This window comes from Gymnogyps californianus, chromosome 2 (genome assembly GCF_018139145.2).
Source record: "Gymnogyps californianus isolate 813 chromosome 2, ASM1813914v2, whole genome shotgun sequence".
Lineage (NCBI taxonomy): Eukaryota > Metazoa > Chordata > Aves > Accipitriformes > Cathartidae > Gymnogyps > Gymnogyps californianus.
The window spans coordinates 101,992,305-102,006,439 of NC_059472.1; the positions used below are offsets into that span (position 1 = coordinate 101,992,305).

Here is a 14,135-nt window from a genome sequence, read left to right on the forward strand (position 1 = left end):
AATATTCCCAGTAAGAGCTCCTTATAGGGAATGCATTGGCCGGGTAGTCAAGACAGATGTGGGACTCTGCTGCTCCTCTTTGCACCCGAGAAGTCAAGTTCAGCTTTCAGCCAGTGTGTTGGCTCACAGGAAGTTGTACAAGTACATTACATTTGGGATTCCTGTAAAAGCTCAGGGCATCTCAAACCCAGAGAACCAGCTATATCTCCAGGCCTGAGTGACTGAGGTCCATCACCACTTTGTAACACAACTAAATGAACATGAGCATCAAATATTAATATCAACATGTCGACATGAGAGATTCCAGGATCATAACAGAACAAGAGGCACTTCAAAAATTCCTGTTGGAAGCATCCAGCCAGTTGTAGCCCAGGGTAACTAAACATCTATACTGTAACAAACTATAGAATAAGTGTTCCTGTGTTACTTTAGTCCTGTGTCCACATCACAAAAAACAACAGCACAACTTGAACCTGACAGCAATAAATTCAGGACAGGAGAAGCATGAGGTGATTACATTCTTAATCCTTGAGGTAATTTTCACTGACAAGTAAGCGACTTCTAGGACAGGGGACTCTTCCGGTGACTGTGATGGATTATCCTCATTCCTCCTATAGTCAGAACTACTCATAGTAAGGTTTGTAATTTTGCCTTTTGTATGGTTGCAAGACAATAGGAAGTAATCTGCTTTCTTGTATTGCTGGCTGCATCTTTTAAGCAAAGATGATGCTTTTGCAGTTTCCCAGTTGAAAGTACAGTAGTTAAAATAACTAGTTTTCAAACCATACCTTCATGAATGTGAGCACAATTCTTTGCTTGTCATGGACTAGCAATAAAGACTCACTGACAGAAGACTTGTATATGTATATTGAAAGGCATATTCAACCAAAAGCACGTAGAACAACTGAAGTCATTCTCAACTTCATGTTGGAAACATGGACCCAGCTTGCCTTCTGGAAACCTCCTGACTTACTAGCAGGTTGATGAGGAACAGAGTGAATTTCATTTTGCATTCAAGAAGTATGATTGCTTGATGGTATTTTTAATCTCAGCAAAAACAGAGTGTTAAAAAAAGAAAGATGTATTCTAATTACACTCATCATGCTATCACTCATTAAGAGCTACATTACCAAATGCCATCATCATTCAAAAGCAATAAGTCAGGAAATCTTCAGACATTGAAGCATTTGGCTTCTTTTCCTCTAGGGATGCCAATGTAACCTCTCAGAAGGTTTGTACATGACTGATACTAGAATATTGAGAAGTGCAGTATCACAAATCGTTTAAGGAGGAAATTATTTTGGACCATTAATGTAAAACATAATTTTGCTTTATTGAAGCCATTTGGAAATGTTTACTTGGCTAATGGTCACAACAGACAAACAATGAGGTAGACAACAAAAATCTTAATGGTCACAAATACGGGCATGAATACATCTCACAAATGCAGCACCAGGAACACTTAACTTTGATTGCACCAAACCACTCCAGAACAGAGCTGCCCCTGCTCCTACTGTCAGGAATGCTTTGTAGCAGCACTGCATAGATTCCAACAGCAAAACATTTTGTTCCCGAACCAGATAGGGTTGCTAAGTGACAGCAGCCCTCTTCTCTTCCACATCATTTACAAAACCCAGGCTCTTAAAAACAAGCAAATGAATAGTTAAGGGTTTATCAGTCTTACACTTCCCACATAGTAAATGCGCTGTTGTTCCTGAAGGCAAAAAAGTCTTTATACCACAACATTTAAACTCCAACCTTTTTATGAGTTGGATGCATTATTTTATTTTTTTACAACAAATGCAGCACCTGAGTCCACAGAGTCTAGTTTTTCAGAAGTTCATAGCACCCAGAAGTCTAACTGGAATGAATGGAAACTATGTAACTTGAAGTGTAGAAAAAACAGCCTTTCAAACTCCATTCCTCAGTTTCATTGTGTGGTAATTGGAAGCATGCATAATTCCTTAATCACAAGATGGCCATGGCAGAGAAGAAAACATCTGATCAGATCTTTACTTTTCTAATATGTACCTAAGTCAACAATATTTTTCTCCATCTATTTCACTGACAAGCATGTATAGTTTTTCCATAAGATTTTCCATGTGTACATTAAAATTTGCCTAAACTTCACACCCTACAATACAGTATGACCTGTTGAGCATCCCTGTAGACAATGAGAAGATTGATACACATTTAAAAAGAAGCCCTACTGAGGTTGCAAAAATACAGAAATGTTTTTTTTCCAGAAACAGACTCTTCTACAGTGAATGAAAAATGCCCTAGAAGTTAAGCAATTTCAGAAATTGTTTGCTCTAGCATTGCTAGATTTTTTTCAAGACAGGTGCACACAGAGAGCGGAAACTTTTTTCAAAGTGGTATCAACACTAGTGGTATCAACACTAGAACTGCGTTTGCAGGCTTCACTCAGAAGTGAAGGCCTTCCAACAGTTGGCCACACAGGCCTTTAAAGGAAAGATCAGACCTTGCTGCTACAGCTTCAGAAATCACAGTCATCCAATGCAGAAACGGAAGGAAGATCTCTCTTCTCATTCTGAGCTGCAAGGAACCAACCAGAGTACGTTTCCCTATCTCAAACAGACAAACAATAAAAAAATTAAATGTAAATCAGTGGAGCTGAAAGAAGAACATGCAGGGAAAAATCTTATCTGCTGGCTTGCCAGCACTCAAAATCCAGAAGGCTTAATTTACAGCTGCATCAGTTGTAGCAAAATTTGAGCATAAAAAGTTCTGCATGTATTCTTTCCAAATGCCATTTTGAAATCCTTACTGACGTAGTGCAAAATGTTTCCCCATGGAAAGTTCTAGCCTTTTTAATCAAGGAATGTCTCTTCAAGTAGTCAGCCTGTTTTAACGTTGAATGAATGTAAACTTTAACATTTTGCCTTCAGCAATAGGGAAGATGGTAAACATTTTATTCTGTTCACTGAGGTGAATCTTGGGTCTCTAAAGCAAAATGTATACTCCATAATGAAAACTGCAAATGAAAGGTGCAAATTTTCTGCTACTGATGATACACTCCAGCTACAGAGAGAGCACCTAGGGGAGCTACACAATCTCACATCACATCACAGCCCAGGAAATGGGGAATAATGAGTGGCATCAGGACTGCATTAATCAGTGGATGTGTCTGTAATAATGGAAAGCAAGTGGCTAGTGAAAGAACCAAGAGTGTGAACATCTGCAAAAAAACCCAAATCAGTGCCTGTTAGACAAATTTATCATCCAATGATTTTTACAAATAAACACAGAAAGAGAGAAGGAGATGGGGATGATGAATCTGGAGGGGGGAAAAAACCCAACAGATTCATTCTACATCACTTACATCTTAATAGCCAGTATCATATACCCCACGGCAAAGTAGGCTGGCACAACAACATGCCTGAATTCCTTGTAGGGGTCATGCACTGGACAACTTCGTATCTCATAACCCTCACACTTACCCCACCTCCCTAGGGCTCAGCGTGGGAGAATAACAGCCATGCTTATGGAAATGGATAAACCAATGCAAACTTGCAGTGTTATTTCAATACTATTATTACCCACTGCTGCTTTTGTATTTCACAAACTATATAAAATTAAAGGAAAAGTAGTAGCTTGTTCTGAAAGCTTTACAAGTTAGAAAATTTTCTATCTCAGAAAGAGTTACTTTGAATATATTTATATTATTATCAGCAAACTCAAAGTAACACACTTAATTACCATCTCAAATAAGAAACTTGTATTGTTTTGCTGCCTCCCTACCAAGAACTGCGATAAAACCACCTTGTTCCCTTGCTATTTGCACAATTGATTTCATAGTCTGTTATCAGTTCCCGCGGATGTTGACAGTGATGTGAAAAACCAAGCTGGAGTAAGTCTGCATGTCAAAAGAAGAAACTATCCATTTTGTATTTGGAAGCTGAAGTCTCGGTAGAGAATATAGAACAGAAGGGTCTGGTTTGGTTTTAGGCAAAACACTGATTTTTTCCTCCTTGATGTTCAATTACAACTGTCAGCTAGTCTGGAGTAAAGCAAATCCTGTTCTTTTAATGTGTTCTCAGCTGGCAGACAGCATTGTACAGAATAGGACATAAGTGGGTGTCTAGCTAGTATTACACTAAGTTTAGTTAATGGCTAATCTGGCATTTGTTCAACCATGTACTTCAAATGGCAAGACAAAGAAGGTACATAAAAAGAAAAAAGACTAAGCTCTATCTTCACCACCTCATTTATATGGCTGATGGAAATGATAGCATATCAGAAGTGTCAGCATTCTAGTGAAAGCTGGCATGTAAATATTTATGCATTATGCAAGATAGTCAAGCCCTGGCTGGCTGTCCTTTTCCGTATTTCTAGCAATAACAGAAACTGCAGTTCAGATAAGAAAAAGCTATGAAGCTTTACATCACAGAATTTAAAATGATTTTAAATGGTCATTAATAAGAACTTGAACATGTAAAATGCTAAATGCTTCCAAGGTCTGAGTAACCTCAGTTATCTGGGAATAAAAAGTACTCAGTGCTACTCAGAAGGACCTGGCTTCTTGCCAGATTACCTAGGAAACTATACATGAAGTTATAAAATGATAAATAAACCATGGCTTGAATTGCAATAAATTTTGATGCTTTGTTTGGCTTTTCTGAAAATATGAAAATCAGATTATTAATAGTGTGCATGACTGATTTTTTAATTTTTTTTTCCTTCTCAAACACACCTGCTTCCAGTTCCTTGTCCAGGTGGCAAAAACAGTTGGTAGCAACTGAAAAATATTTCCATCTGAGGACGATGCATGGGCCTCGGTACATGAGCTTGGAGGTATCAAGCAAGTTCCTAGCATTGCAAGCTTGCCAGCACATCCAATGCTCACTGGCAACTGTATCAACAACCACAGCTACCACTGCCAAGTACAGAAGTGGTAGTGGAGAGTTAACTACTCTCCCCTCCCTAGTGATGGTCACCATCCTCTGGCTGAGGCAAACTGGTGAGACACATGGCAGAATGGGCAGAACTGTTGCCTGCACTGTAGGATCTCCGTGAAGAAGGCGGCCGCCTCCAGGGCTCTTGGATTTCATATGAATTGCAGTCAACCTAAAAACTAAGACTTGACAACCCAATTTACACTGTCAAATGCTACCCAGAGGAATTCTTTACGCATCTTCAGAGGCCAATAAACAGACAAATAATTTCTCAATTTGATTATTACACTGTCAAGACCAGGGCAGGATATACTTCAGGATGTCATAAGAAACAAAGATTAAGATGACAGGCAGCATGTTCTTCCCCAATGTCAGTACTACCAGTACAACCCAACACATCCTAATTATCACACCACCTCACTAGGACAACTGCAATTAACAGGGCTGATGAGCCCAATGGTGTTTAGCACATAAGTCTCTGAGGCCGGGGCAGGTATTTGCTGTGAAAAGACACAGCTGTAGCATTCCTTATATCAGGGACCAGGACAGTCATGCTCTTGCCTCTTTCAATCACCTGATTCACGCGTCTTCAAGAACAATGTCTACAAAATAGCTGAGGAACACTCATTCCCATTAAAGTGAATCAATCACTGAGAATGATCCTTCTTAGAAACAGCAGCCTAAAATAAAATGGAGAGATCCAGATTTTTTTTCAGATGGTATGGTGCCATTCTTCAAAATGGCTACAGCAGCAACTTCATATGTGGCTTTTGTTAATGTACAGGTTAGTAATGCAGGCAGAAATTGATATACAAAGTATAAGGTCATAAAACTTCTATTTTCCCCTCAGGCATTTTTTAAAAGCAGAAGACAAGCAAAATGTATATATGTCTAGTATTCTTTTACCCAATACAAATAAATTGAAAAAAATCAGCCAACTAAATAGTAAGCACAAAAAACTGAAGCTTACTAAAAAAAAGTTGATTATAGGACTGAAATAATCAAAGATGGATAAATACAGAATCACAGAAAAGTTATGTTAGAAGAGATCTCTAGGGCAGTGGTCTCCAAACTTTTTTGACTGCACACTTCTATCAGTAAAAACTTCTTGAGCACGAATCCCCAATATATGTATATTTATTTATTTATAAATTATATACATGTACTACTGAAGTTCTAACATTTTCTTCCTGCACCCCAATGGGTCGTCTTGCACACCGCCTGGGCTGTGCACAGTCCACTTTGAAGACTACTGCTCTAGAGATCATCTAGGCCAGTGCCCCGCTGCACTAACTTCAAAGTAAAAATAAGTTGTTTGAGGCCCTGTCTGGTTTAATTTTAAATATCACCAAAGACAAAGATTCCCCACCCTCTCTGGACAGGAAAGTGCATACAGTTCTCACTGTTGAAAACATTTTTCTTATGTCCAATTACAATTTCCCTTGCTGCACCTTTTGACCATTGCCTCATCCTTTTGCTGTGCAACACAGAGAAAAGTCTGGCTCCATCTTCTCTGTTACTCCACCTGTGGCTGAAGAGAGCAGTGTGATTGGCCTTCTCTTGCTTAACCTTTAAGGAGAAACAAACCCAGTTCCCTAAGCTTCTCCTTGTGTCATAAGCTCTAGCCTCCTAAACTTCTTAGTGTGTTGCTGTGCTGGACTCTCTCTTGTTTGTAAATATCTCTCTTGTACTGGGAAGGACTCAAAACTGGACAAAATATTCTAGATACAACCTCAGAGGTGCCAAGTCAAGGAAGATAATCAGTTCCCTTGATGTGCTGGCTGTGCTTTTACTAGCCCAGCCTGCACAGTCAACCTCATCACCAAAAGGGAGCACCGCTGACTCATCGTCAACTTGCTAGCCACAGGAGCTGCATGGCCCTTTCTGCAGTTACTCCCTAGTCTACCTGTGCCAAGACTGTACCAATACACAGTTACTGCATTCCAGGTGCCCAGCTTCATATTTCTCTTTGTTGAACTTCATGAGGCTTGAGTCAGCCCATTCCTTCAAGCTGTTGAGATTGCTCTGAAAGGCAGCCCTGCATATCAGCTGATAATGACAGTTTGGCTTTACTACTGGGCCTGGATAAGGCTGCATCCCATGCCATCATCCATGTTACTGATTAATGTGTTAAAAAGTATCAGATCCAGTATCAAACCCTGAGGACCACCATCCATAAATAGGTGCCAGTTAAATTTCAACCAACTGACCTTTAAAGTCCCACCAAACCAGCCAGTTTTTCATCCACCTTGTAGCCCACAAATCCAGTCCCTAGCTTCCTTAGGGATAGCTTCCTCCTCATATCTACCACACTTCTTCCAATTTCTCCTACAAATATGGAAGTCTATGCTGAAAGCAAGATAAATGACAATAACTGCTTTCCCTTCATCCACAGAGCCAGTTATTTCATCACTGAGGCAAAGAGGTTGGTTAAGTATGATTTGCCCATAATAAATCCATGTTGGTTATTCCCAATCACATGCATCAGTTTCCATTTCTCGACAAGCTTTGGCTTTCCCAATTCCATCCCTGCATGTGCAGGCAATGTCTCTATACTGCTTCTTAGCAGTCCATCCCCTCTTCTACCTACCATACACTACCTCTTTTAGTATGAGGTCAGGAGTCCTCTGTTCAAACCAGCCTCCTGCTGTGCCTGCTTGTTTTCTTGCACACGGAGATAGTTCTTGTGCTTTGAGGAAGATGCCCTTGGAGATCAACCAGATCTCCTGTGTTCCTCTGCACTTCAGGGCAGCCTCGCACAGGATCCTGCCTGCCAGTTTCCCAAACAAGCCAAAGTCCACTCTCCTGAATTCCAGGATTTTTATTTTGTTATTTGCCATCCCCACTTTCTTCAGGGTCTTAAACCCTATCATCTCACAGCCACTGCAACTAAGGCTGCCACTATCACATCCCCAACCACTTCCTCTTTATTCATGAGTAGAAAATCCAGCAGAATGCCTAATCATGTATCTCACTACCTACATCAAAAAATTGTCTCCAACACACTCCAGAAATCTCCTGGATTGTTTGTGCTCCATCATGTTGCCCTGGTAATTAAAGTGTATTTACAAACAAATATTTCTAACTCCCTCCCTCCTATTTGTTTACAATCTCACATTAACAACAGTTCCTCAGCACTGAGCTGACCACCAGGAAGTCAGAAAAATGTCCAAGAATCCCTTATGTTGTTGGGATGATTTTTAGCCTGAGAAATCTATTGGGTATACTGTGATTCCTTACACTGCAGCATGGATCGGAAATATTATCTTGTGGCCTAGGTGGCTGGCCCCAAGCCACTATCAACAGACACCAAAAGCACAATGCAACATCTTGCATTATGGACCGGACACAAAGTTGAACAAGTTGGCAAATCCCTACAAACACGTAAGATGAAAAAGAGGACTGTCTTGTGAGCAATTCACTAGCAGGAAAAAAAAAGGTAATTTTTCAGCAAATAATTTAAGCAGCCTACTCTCCACTTCATTGGAATAAACTTCAACCTACCTATTCCCTGTATTATTTCAGTTCACAGGAGTTTCTTTTAAAAACAAATCAAAGTAAAACAAAGGGGATAGAATCTTATGTTTAGTTATCAAGACCTATTTATTGCACATAAGTCTTATGATTAAAAAGTTGGCCAACTAAGTACCATGTTGTTCCAACTGAAGAAAGCTGGCAGCTTTAATAAAAATCAGATAAATCCACGCCTGTGTGTGGTTCAGGACTGCAGGAATTCTGACCTTGATTCTGTGCTATAGTCCCTTTCCACTGCTCCACCAGTATAAAGGGACTGCGATCCGGGTGGATCTATTTGGTAGGTTGTGACAGTAGGGAGTCCTGATTCTCTAAGGCCCTATAAGGGCTCTCAGAGCAGTTCTGAAGCTGATGAAAAGGTAACTGATATTTGACACATTAACAGAGAAACGAAGATTTGCTAAAGCTCCCATAAAAGAAGCCATGTCATTGAGCTGTTACAATCATCCCCACAGAATTATGCTGTGCACTTTCCCCAAGAAATTGGGGAAAGAAAAACAACATACAACCTGTGATCCTAAAAAGAAAGCCATTTATTTAAAGCTCGATCAATACCTGGTCCAGCGGAACTTCTACACGAGTATCTTCATCTTCCTGCACTTCAGCTGCCCCCCACATTTCAGACCCCTCTTCTCTGGCTTTGTAAATATCTTCACCTACAATGGGAAAGATACAGAGTGGAAGGAAGTGAAGTCCAACTGTGACACTGTGTGGCACAACTACTGAACTGCATTCAATTTTGTTTCTGAGAGCAGGTTTCTGAGCTGACCCACCATTCCCTATACAGTTCTTTTAATGAAGTTTTCAGTCTCCCATTATTGTCAATTTGTTCTCCTTTCCTTTTTAATAACAAATACTTACATGCTACACCATTTGGGGAAGGGAAGGGGAAGGGGAAGGGGAAAGGGAAAGGGAAAGGGAAGGAAACAGAGACTAAACAAAGCCTTGGATCTGAATTTCCTTCACTTCTGGCAAAGGTCAGGAGTGAATCTGAACTTAATACATTACAATATATTACTTCTATTTCTACTGTCAATGACAGTACCCTCTAGTAATTAGCATTATAACACACATCTAGCAAAAATATCAGGCTCTGAATCAATAACAAACATAGTGAACCAGGACAGGAGTAAAAGATTAACAGAAACAGTTGGGTTTAATGCTACTCCCCACCCTTGGGCACGTGCAAGTAGAATTGTAGCTGAAACTCCACGTTCACATCAAAAAGCACATACTCCTAGCTAACAAGGTTAATGGTCAATTTTGCAAAGATTTTACACCATTTAGTTTGAGTAATTTTCTTCCCCCAAGTGTAAGTAAAAACTAGGGGTCTTCGAAGTTTCTAATACAAGTCTTTCAGTATCAGCTAACTAGGAAAGTGAAGACAGGTACCTACAGAAAACAAACCATTTCCAAGTGACATACATTCCTCTCTCCCTTCCCCCCAAACTGAAAACAGCCCAGAAATTAAAAGCATAGGTTACTCCAAATCATCTCCCTCTCTCTAGGAAAGACAGATGGTCCTATGCTGATGTGTTCATACCCAACATGATAAGTAACTACAATAAGAAAGAGGAAAAAATATTTTTGCTGTTTTGGACTGCCTCTTAATTCTTCATAAAAGGATATGAACTTGATAATATCAATTGACTATGCAAATTGATCTACATTGCTGGATACTGTTAAATAAACAGCCCTAGTGTAGCACTGAACCATTCACAGAACCATTGAGAAGGAGGAAAAATAATGGATAAAAACCCAAGACTTAGAGAAATCCAGAGTCCACCTGCATAAAAAGTCAGCATTGACTACTCTGGAAGTTACTTTTCCAGTTACTTTCTCATCACTACAAGAGCCAAGGAAAGAGTTTACCCTGGGAACAAAATTCTGAGGCATACCATACCACTGCAAATGGCTAACTGGAGGGGAGGTGCCAGCTCATCCAGATGGCCTTAGATGTCTACTGACAGGCCACTGACCAGAGCACCAGAAATTAAAGCTGTTCTCACAGTTTGAAATGAAGAGGCAGAAATGGGGAAGTCTATGGAACATCACAATGATATTCCAGAGTGCTACTGCTGGCTGCATCTTACGAGAGATATTATCTGACGGACATAGCTGCTTGAGTACCTGAGCATCAATCCTGCTGGAACCTCCCCACTCCGCCAAAAGACCTATACTACTCGTCCTCTGGAAGTACTCATGTTGGAAATACCACAGGGTTCTTAGCATCATTGGTTGCATTCTTATCCTAAACATCTCATACATCTTGAAAAAGGTCCCATCTTCACACTTAGCATGGAAATAATAATTTTCTTTCCCTAATTTCCTTTTTTTGTAGATTATTAAATATAATGCATGTGTTGTAGTATGTTCCACTGAAACCAACTAAGGACATCCAGTATTTGCTGGCAGTATGGTAAATCTTGGACAATCTACGTGTACATATCTCATTATAGACCCCCTTTGCCAAGACAGGTTTTTTTGACAAATTCAGCAATAAAAACATGGAGCAGCTGAGAGTAGCAACAAAATGCATCTGAATGGGTGCTACTTGTACTTTTTCAAATAATCAATACACTTCACATTTCCCATTTTTCTGAGCTCTCTAAGGGACAGAAGGTTCTGTTTCTCTTACCTGATATTATCGTCATTGTGTCTCATCATAGACATTCAATTGAGATATAGATCGCCACCATATTCTGAGAGGAAAATGTAATGTGTTCCTTGAAAGTCACCATGATGACTCTCCTAATTCAAGGCCTTCCCTTAAGTACCTAAGAAAATAACCTTATCCTAGATTCCTTGGAATCTGAACTATAAAAATTCAAATCAGTGTCTGAGAGAACTGCATTTAATATCACCATCATTCCACTTAGACTCTGTAACAACACCTTTGCCTTCAAGATCCCCAAGTCTTTCAACAAAAAGGGGATTGTCTAGCCTCTAGAGGTAAAAGGATTTTGGTGCAGAGGTAATTCTCATCAGGTTTTTCTCTGGCAGGGCAAAAGAAGAAATTCAAGGCAGATGAATATGTGTTGGCCCTGGAGGCCAAATCCACAAAATTCATCTCAAGAGTTGAGGATTTTCAATTTTAAAGCACCTCTCCTTAGAAGAGTAGATCAGCCTCAGGGCTATGCTGAATAATCCAGCACAAGGAGACAGACGTGCAGTATTTTCAAAAACCTTAATCATGAAACCAGGAGGGAGTGAGGGAGAGGGAAGAAGACAATAGGTTTCTACCCAGGTCATGCAACCAACATTCCCATTCAAAACCATGTACCCAAAAAGCTAGTAACGGGGATTTCAATAAGCAAAGACTGAAATCCCCATGGGATTTCCTCCAAACACTTTCTAACAGGTGTCTGCTCAGAAAGCTGGTCATAAATGAAAAGAGATTAGTTTAAAAGAGCTCTGCACAAAAGAGCTCTTCCAGCATCTCTCAAGGATATCACTGTTCATTGTCTTGCATGTAAAGCACTCTAAAGTGAAATAGCATTCCTGCTCTTCCACAGAGTGGAAGATGCCAAAACTAGATGGCAGGCTGCAATGGGAAAGAATAGCGACCACAGAAGTCACCAAAAAAAACTTCAAGGACAGTGTTTTCACACAAAATGGGAAATTATCCCATTTTCAGAACAGCTGTATTCTTTGAAGAAAACAAGTAGTTAAAGAATAGCATATTTCAAATGCATACAACACAAAAGATCGTTAGTTGGTTTCTGAAAGGATGGCAGAAAAGATTTGTTGTCAGAAAATGAAAAGAAAAAATTATTTAAGGAAATAAGAAAATTGACAACAAAAGGGAAATGAATTATTTACCTCTGCACAAACATAAGAGTATGGAAGACAAATGTCCAAAACACATGTACCATTAATAATCAGGCAAGGAAGAAAAACACTTAGGTCTGAAATGTGCCAAAACAGGTGAAGAAAAAAATGACACTAACTGAAAAATGGGAAAGTTGTAACACTTGAACAAATAAAAAATTCCAAAGAAAATGGCAAGGAAAGAAATTAGTCTTACATTAGGACACGTACTCTTGTCCTTCAGTACCAAAAGTGAAAAGAAATACAAAAATTGTAAAATAATTTACAAAAAAATAACTTGCTTAAATGGAGCATTAAGAAAATAGCTTAAAATGTAAACATTATTGGTGTTGCTACTCTACTTCAGCCAGAAGTATTTACACTTTTTGCATGTGAATTTACAAATATCTGGAGGAGGGCAGCTGAGTGAAAGGCCAACATATGACTTGTTTATGTGATTCTGTGTCAAGATCTTGTCAGCAGGAGCTTGCAGACCACATTAATCACTATTATCAGTGCTGTGAGTATTCAGCACCTCCCCAGCAAATGTGTTAGTTTGGATAGTTTTGCCTCATATTTTATAGGTAATATTTCAGAAATGCTGCTTGGTTTAGGAAAAAAAAGTACAAAAAAAATCTTATTGATGCAATATTTCACATCTTTGTCTCTGAATCATTAGTCAGTTTCTACACATGTCTCTAAGGGAGGGAAAAACAAGAAGGCAGTTTAGAAAATGCTATAAATTACACGAAAAAACATTTTTGCAAGTCTTCATTCTATATTGTTATGGGCTTATATTGCAATCTCTACTGAAGTTAGAAATAAGTAGTGTATCTTACTGAAAAGAGAATTCCCAGCACTTCCATTAGATGGAACATTTACGCCGACTCCAAATGGTTCATAAACTATTGTAGATTAAACATGCTTCTCATACAAGAGCTAGTTCTGACTTTCTGTGCCTCAAACTAATTGAGAATTGGCCACAGTCAGGGTCATGGCAACGTTGGGGCAGAAGAGCTCTAAAAGGGGGTAAGAAAGGAAGGTAAGTCCAAGCCTTACAGTCAAACTGTGGCATACTCTACCCATTAGCTCCAAGCTGAGTAGAATACGATGGCAGCAAAGGATTCAAGGGCACTTTGAGCTCCAAAATGTCTCCCTACAGCTTTGCTGACAAGTATAAATCAGAGGATTTATTTCAGTTAGGTTCTCAGTTCTCCATGCCACAGTAAGTGCTGCTTCTGTCAACAGGCCAAGCAAAATATTAGTGAGAGTCTCCTGATCTTCTGTGAGGATACTTTTCCACGGTGTCCAGACAACCAGAAGAGATTGGAATTTTTCAAGTTTTGCCAGTCACTGTGTGAAAACAGACTGTCTTGAGCTAAAAATCACCACTATTTTTTATACCCTAAAGAGAGAGAAGTGAGGTAACCTAAACAAACATCTCCCGTTATTTCTGATTATTTTAAAGCAGGGTCATGTTCAGTAATTCAGGCAGGAAGGGGAACAAAGAACCCGCAGAAGGGCAAAGAACAGATCACAAGAGGGAAAAGGCATTCAAGAGGAACAGCCAACTGGAGAGAGAGGATATGCAGAGGCTGGAGGATATAGACACAGAGGGAGATGATGAGGGCACAGTAATGTTAGAAGGAATATGGGGAATGAGGAACTGTACAAGAGCAAATAGAAAGAAGCGGAAACATGGGCGGAAATTAAGGGAAGAAACAGGGTTCAGCACACTAGCAGGAAGGCAGAAAAATGGGTTACGTGCAGCGGAAGAGTAGAAGCTTGAAAGAATGAGAGGGGCGGAAAGAATAAGCCAGCAGGTACCCATGCCAATTTAAGCTTCTTAAAGGAATCTTCCTTCAGGAAAGCCTG

General features: G+C 39.6%; 1 protein-coding gene across 1 annotated transcript in view; it reads right to left on the minus strand.

The window, feature by feature from the left end:
• The window catches only part of DCDC2 (doublecortin domain containing 2), a 70,258-nt gene that overhangs the window by 4,978 nt on the left and 51,145 nt on the right, over window positions 1–14,135 (minus strand). The window contains exon 10 of the mRNA XM_050892381.1: window positions 9,006–9,106. Coding sequence (XP_050748338.1) covers window positions 9,006–9,106 — 101 coding nt within the window. The remainder of the gene's footprint in view (window positions 1–9,005; window positions 9,107–14,135) is intronic.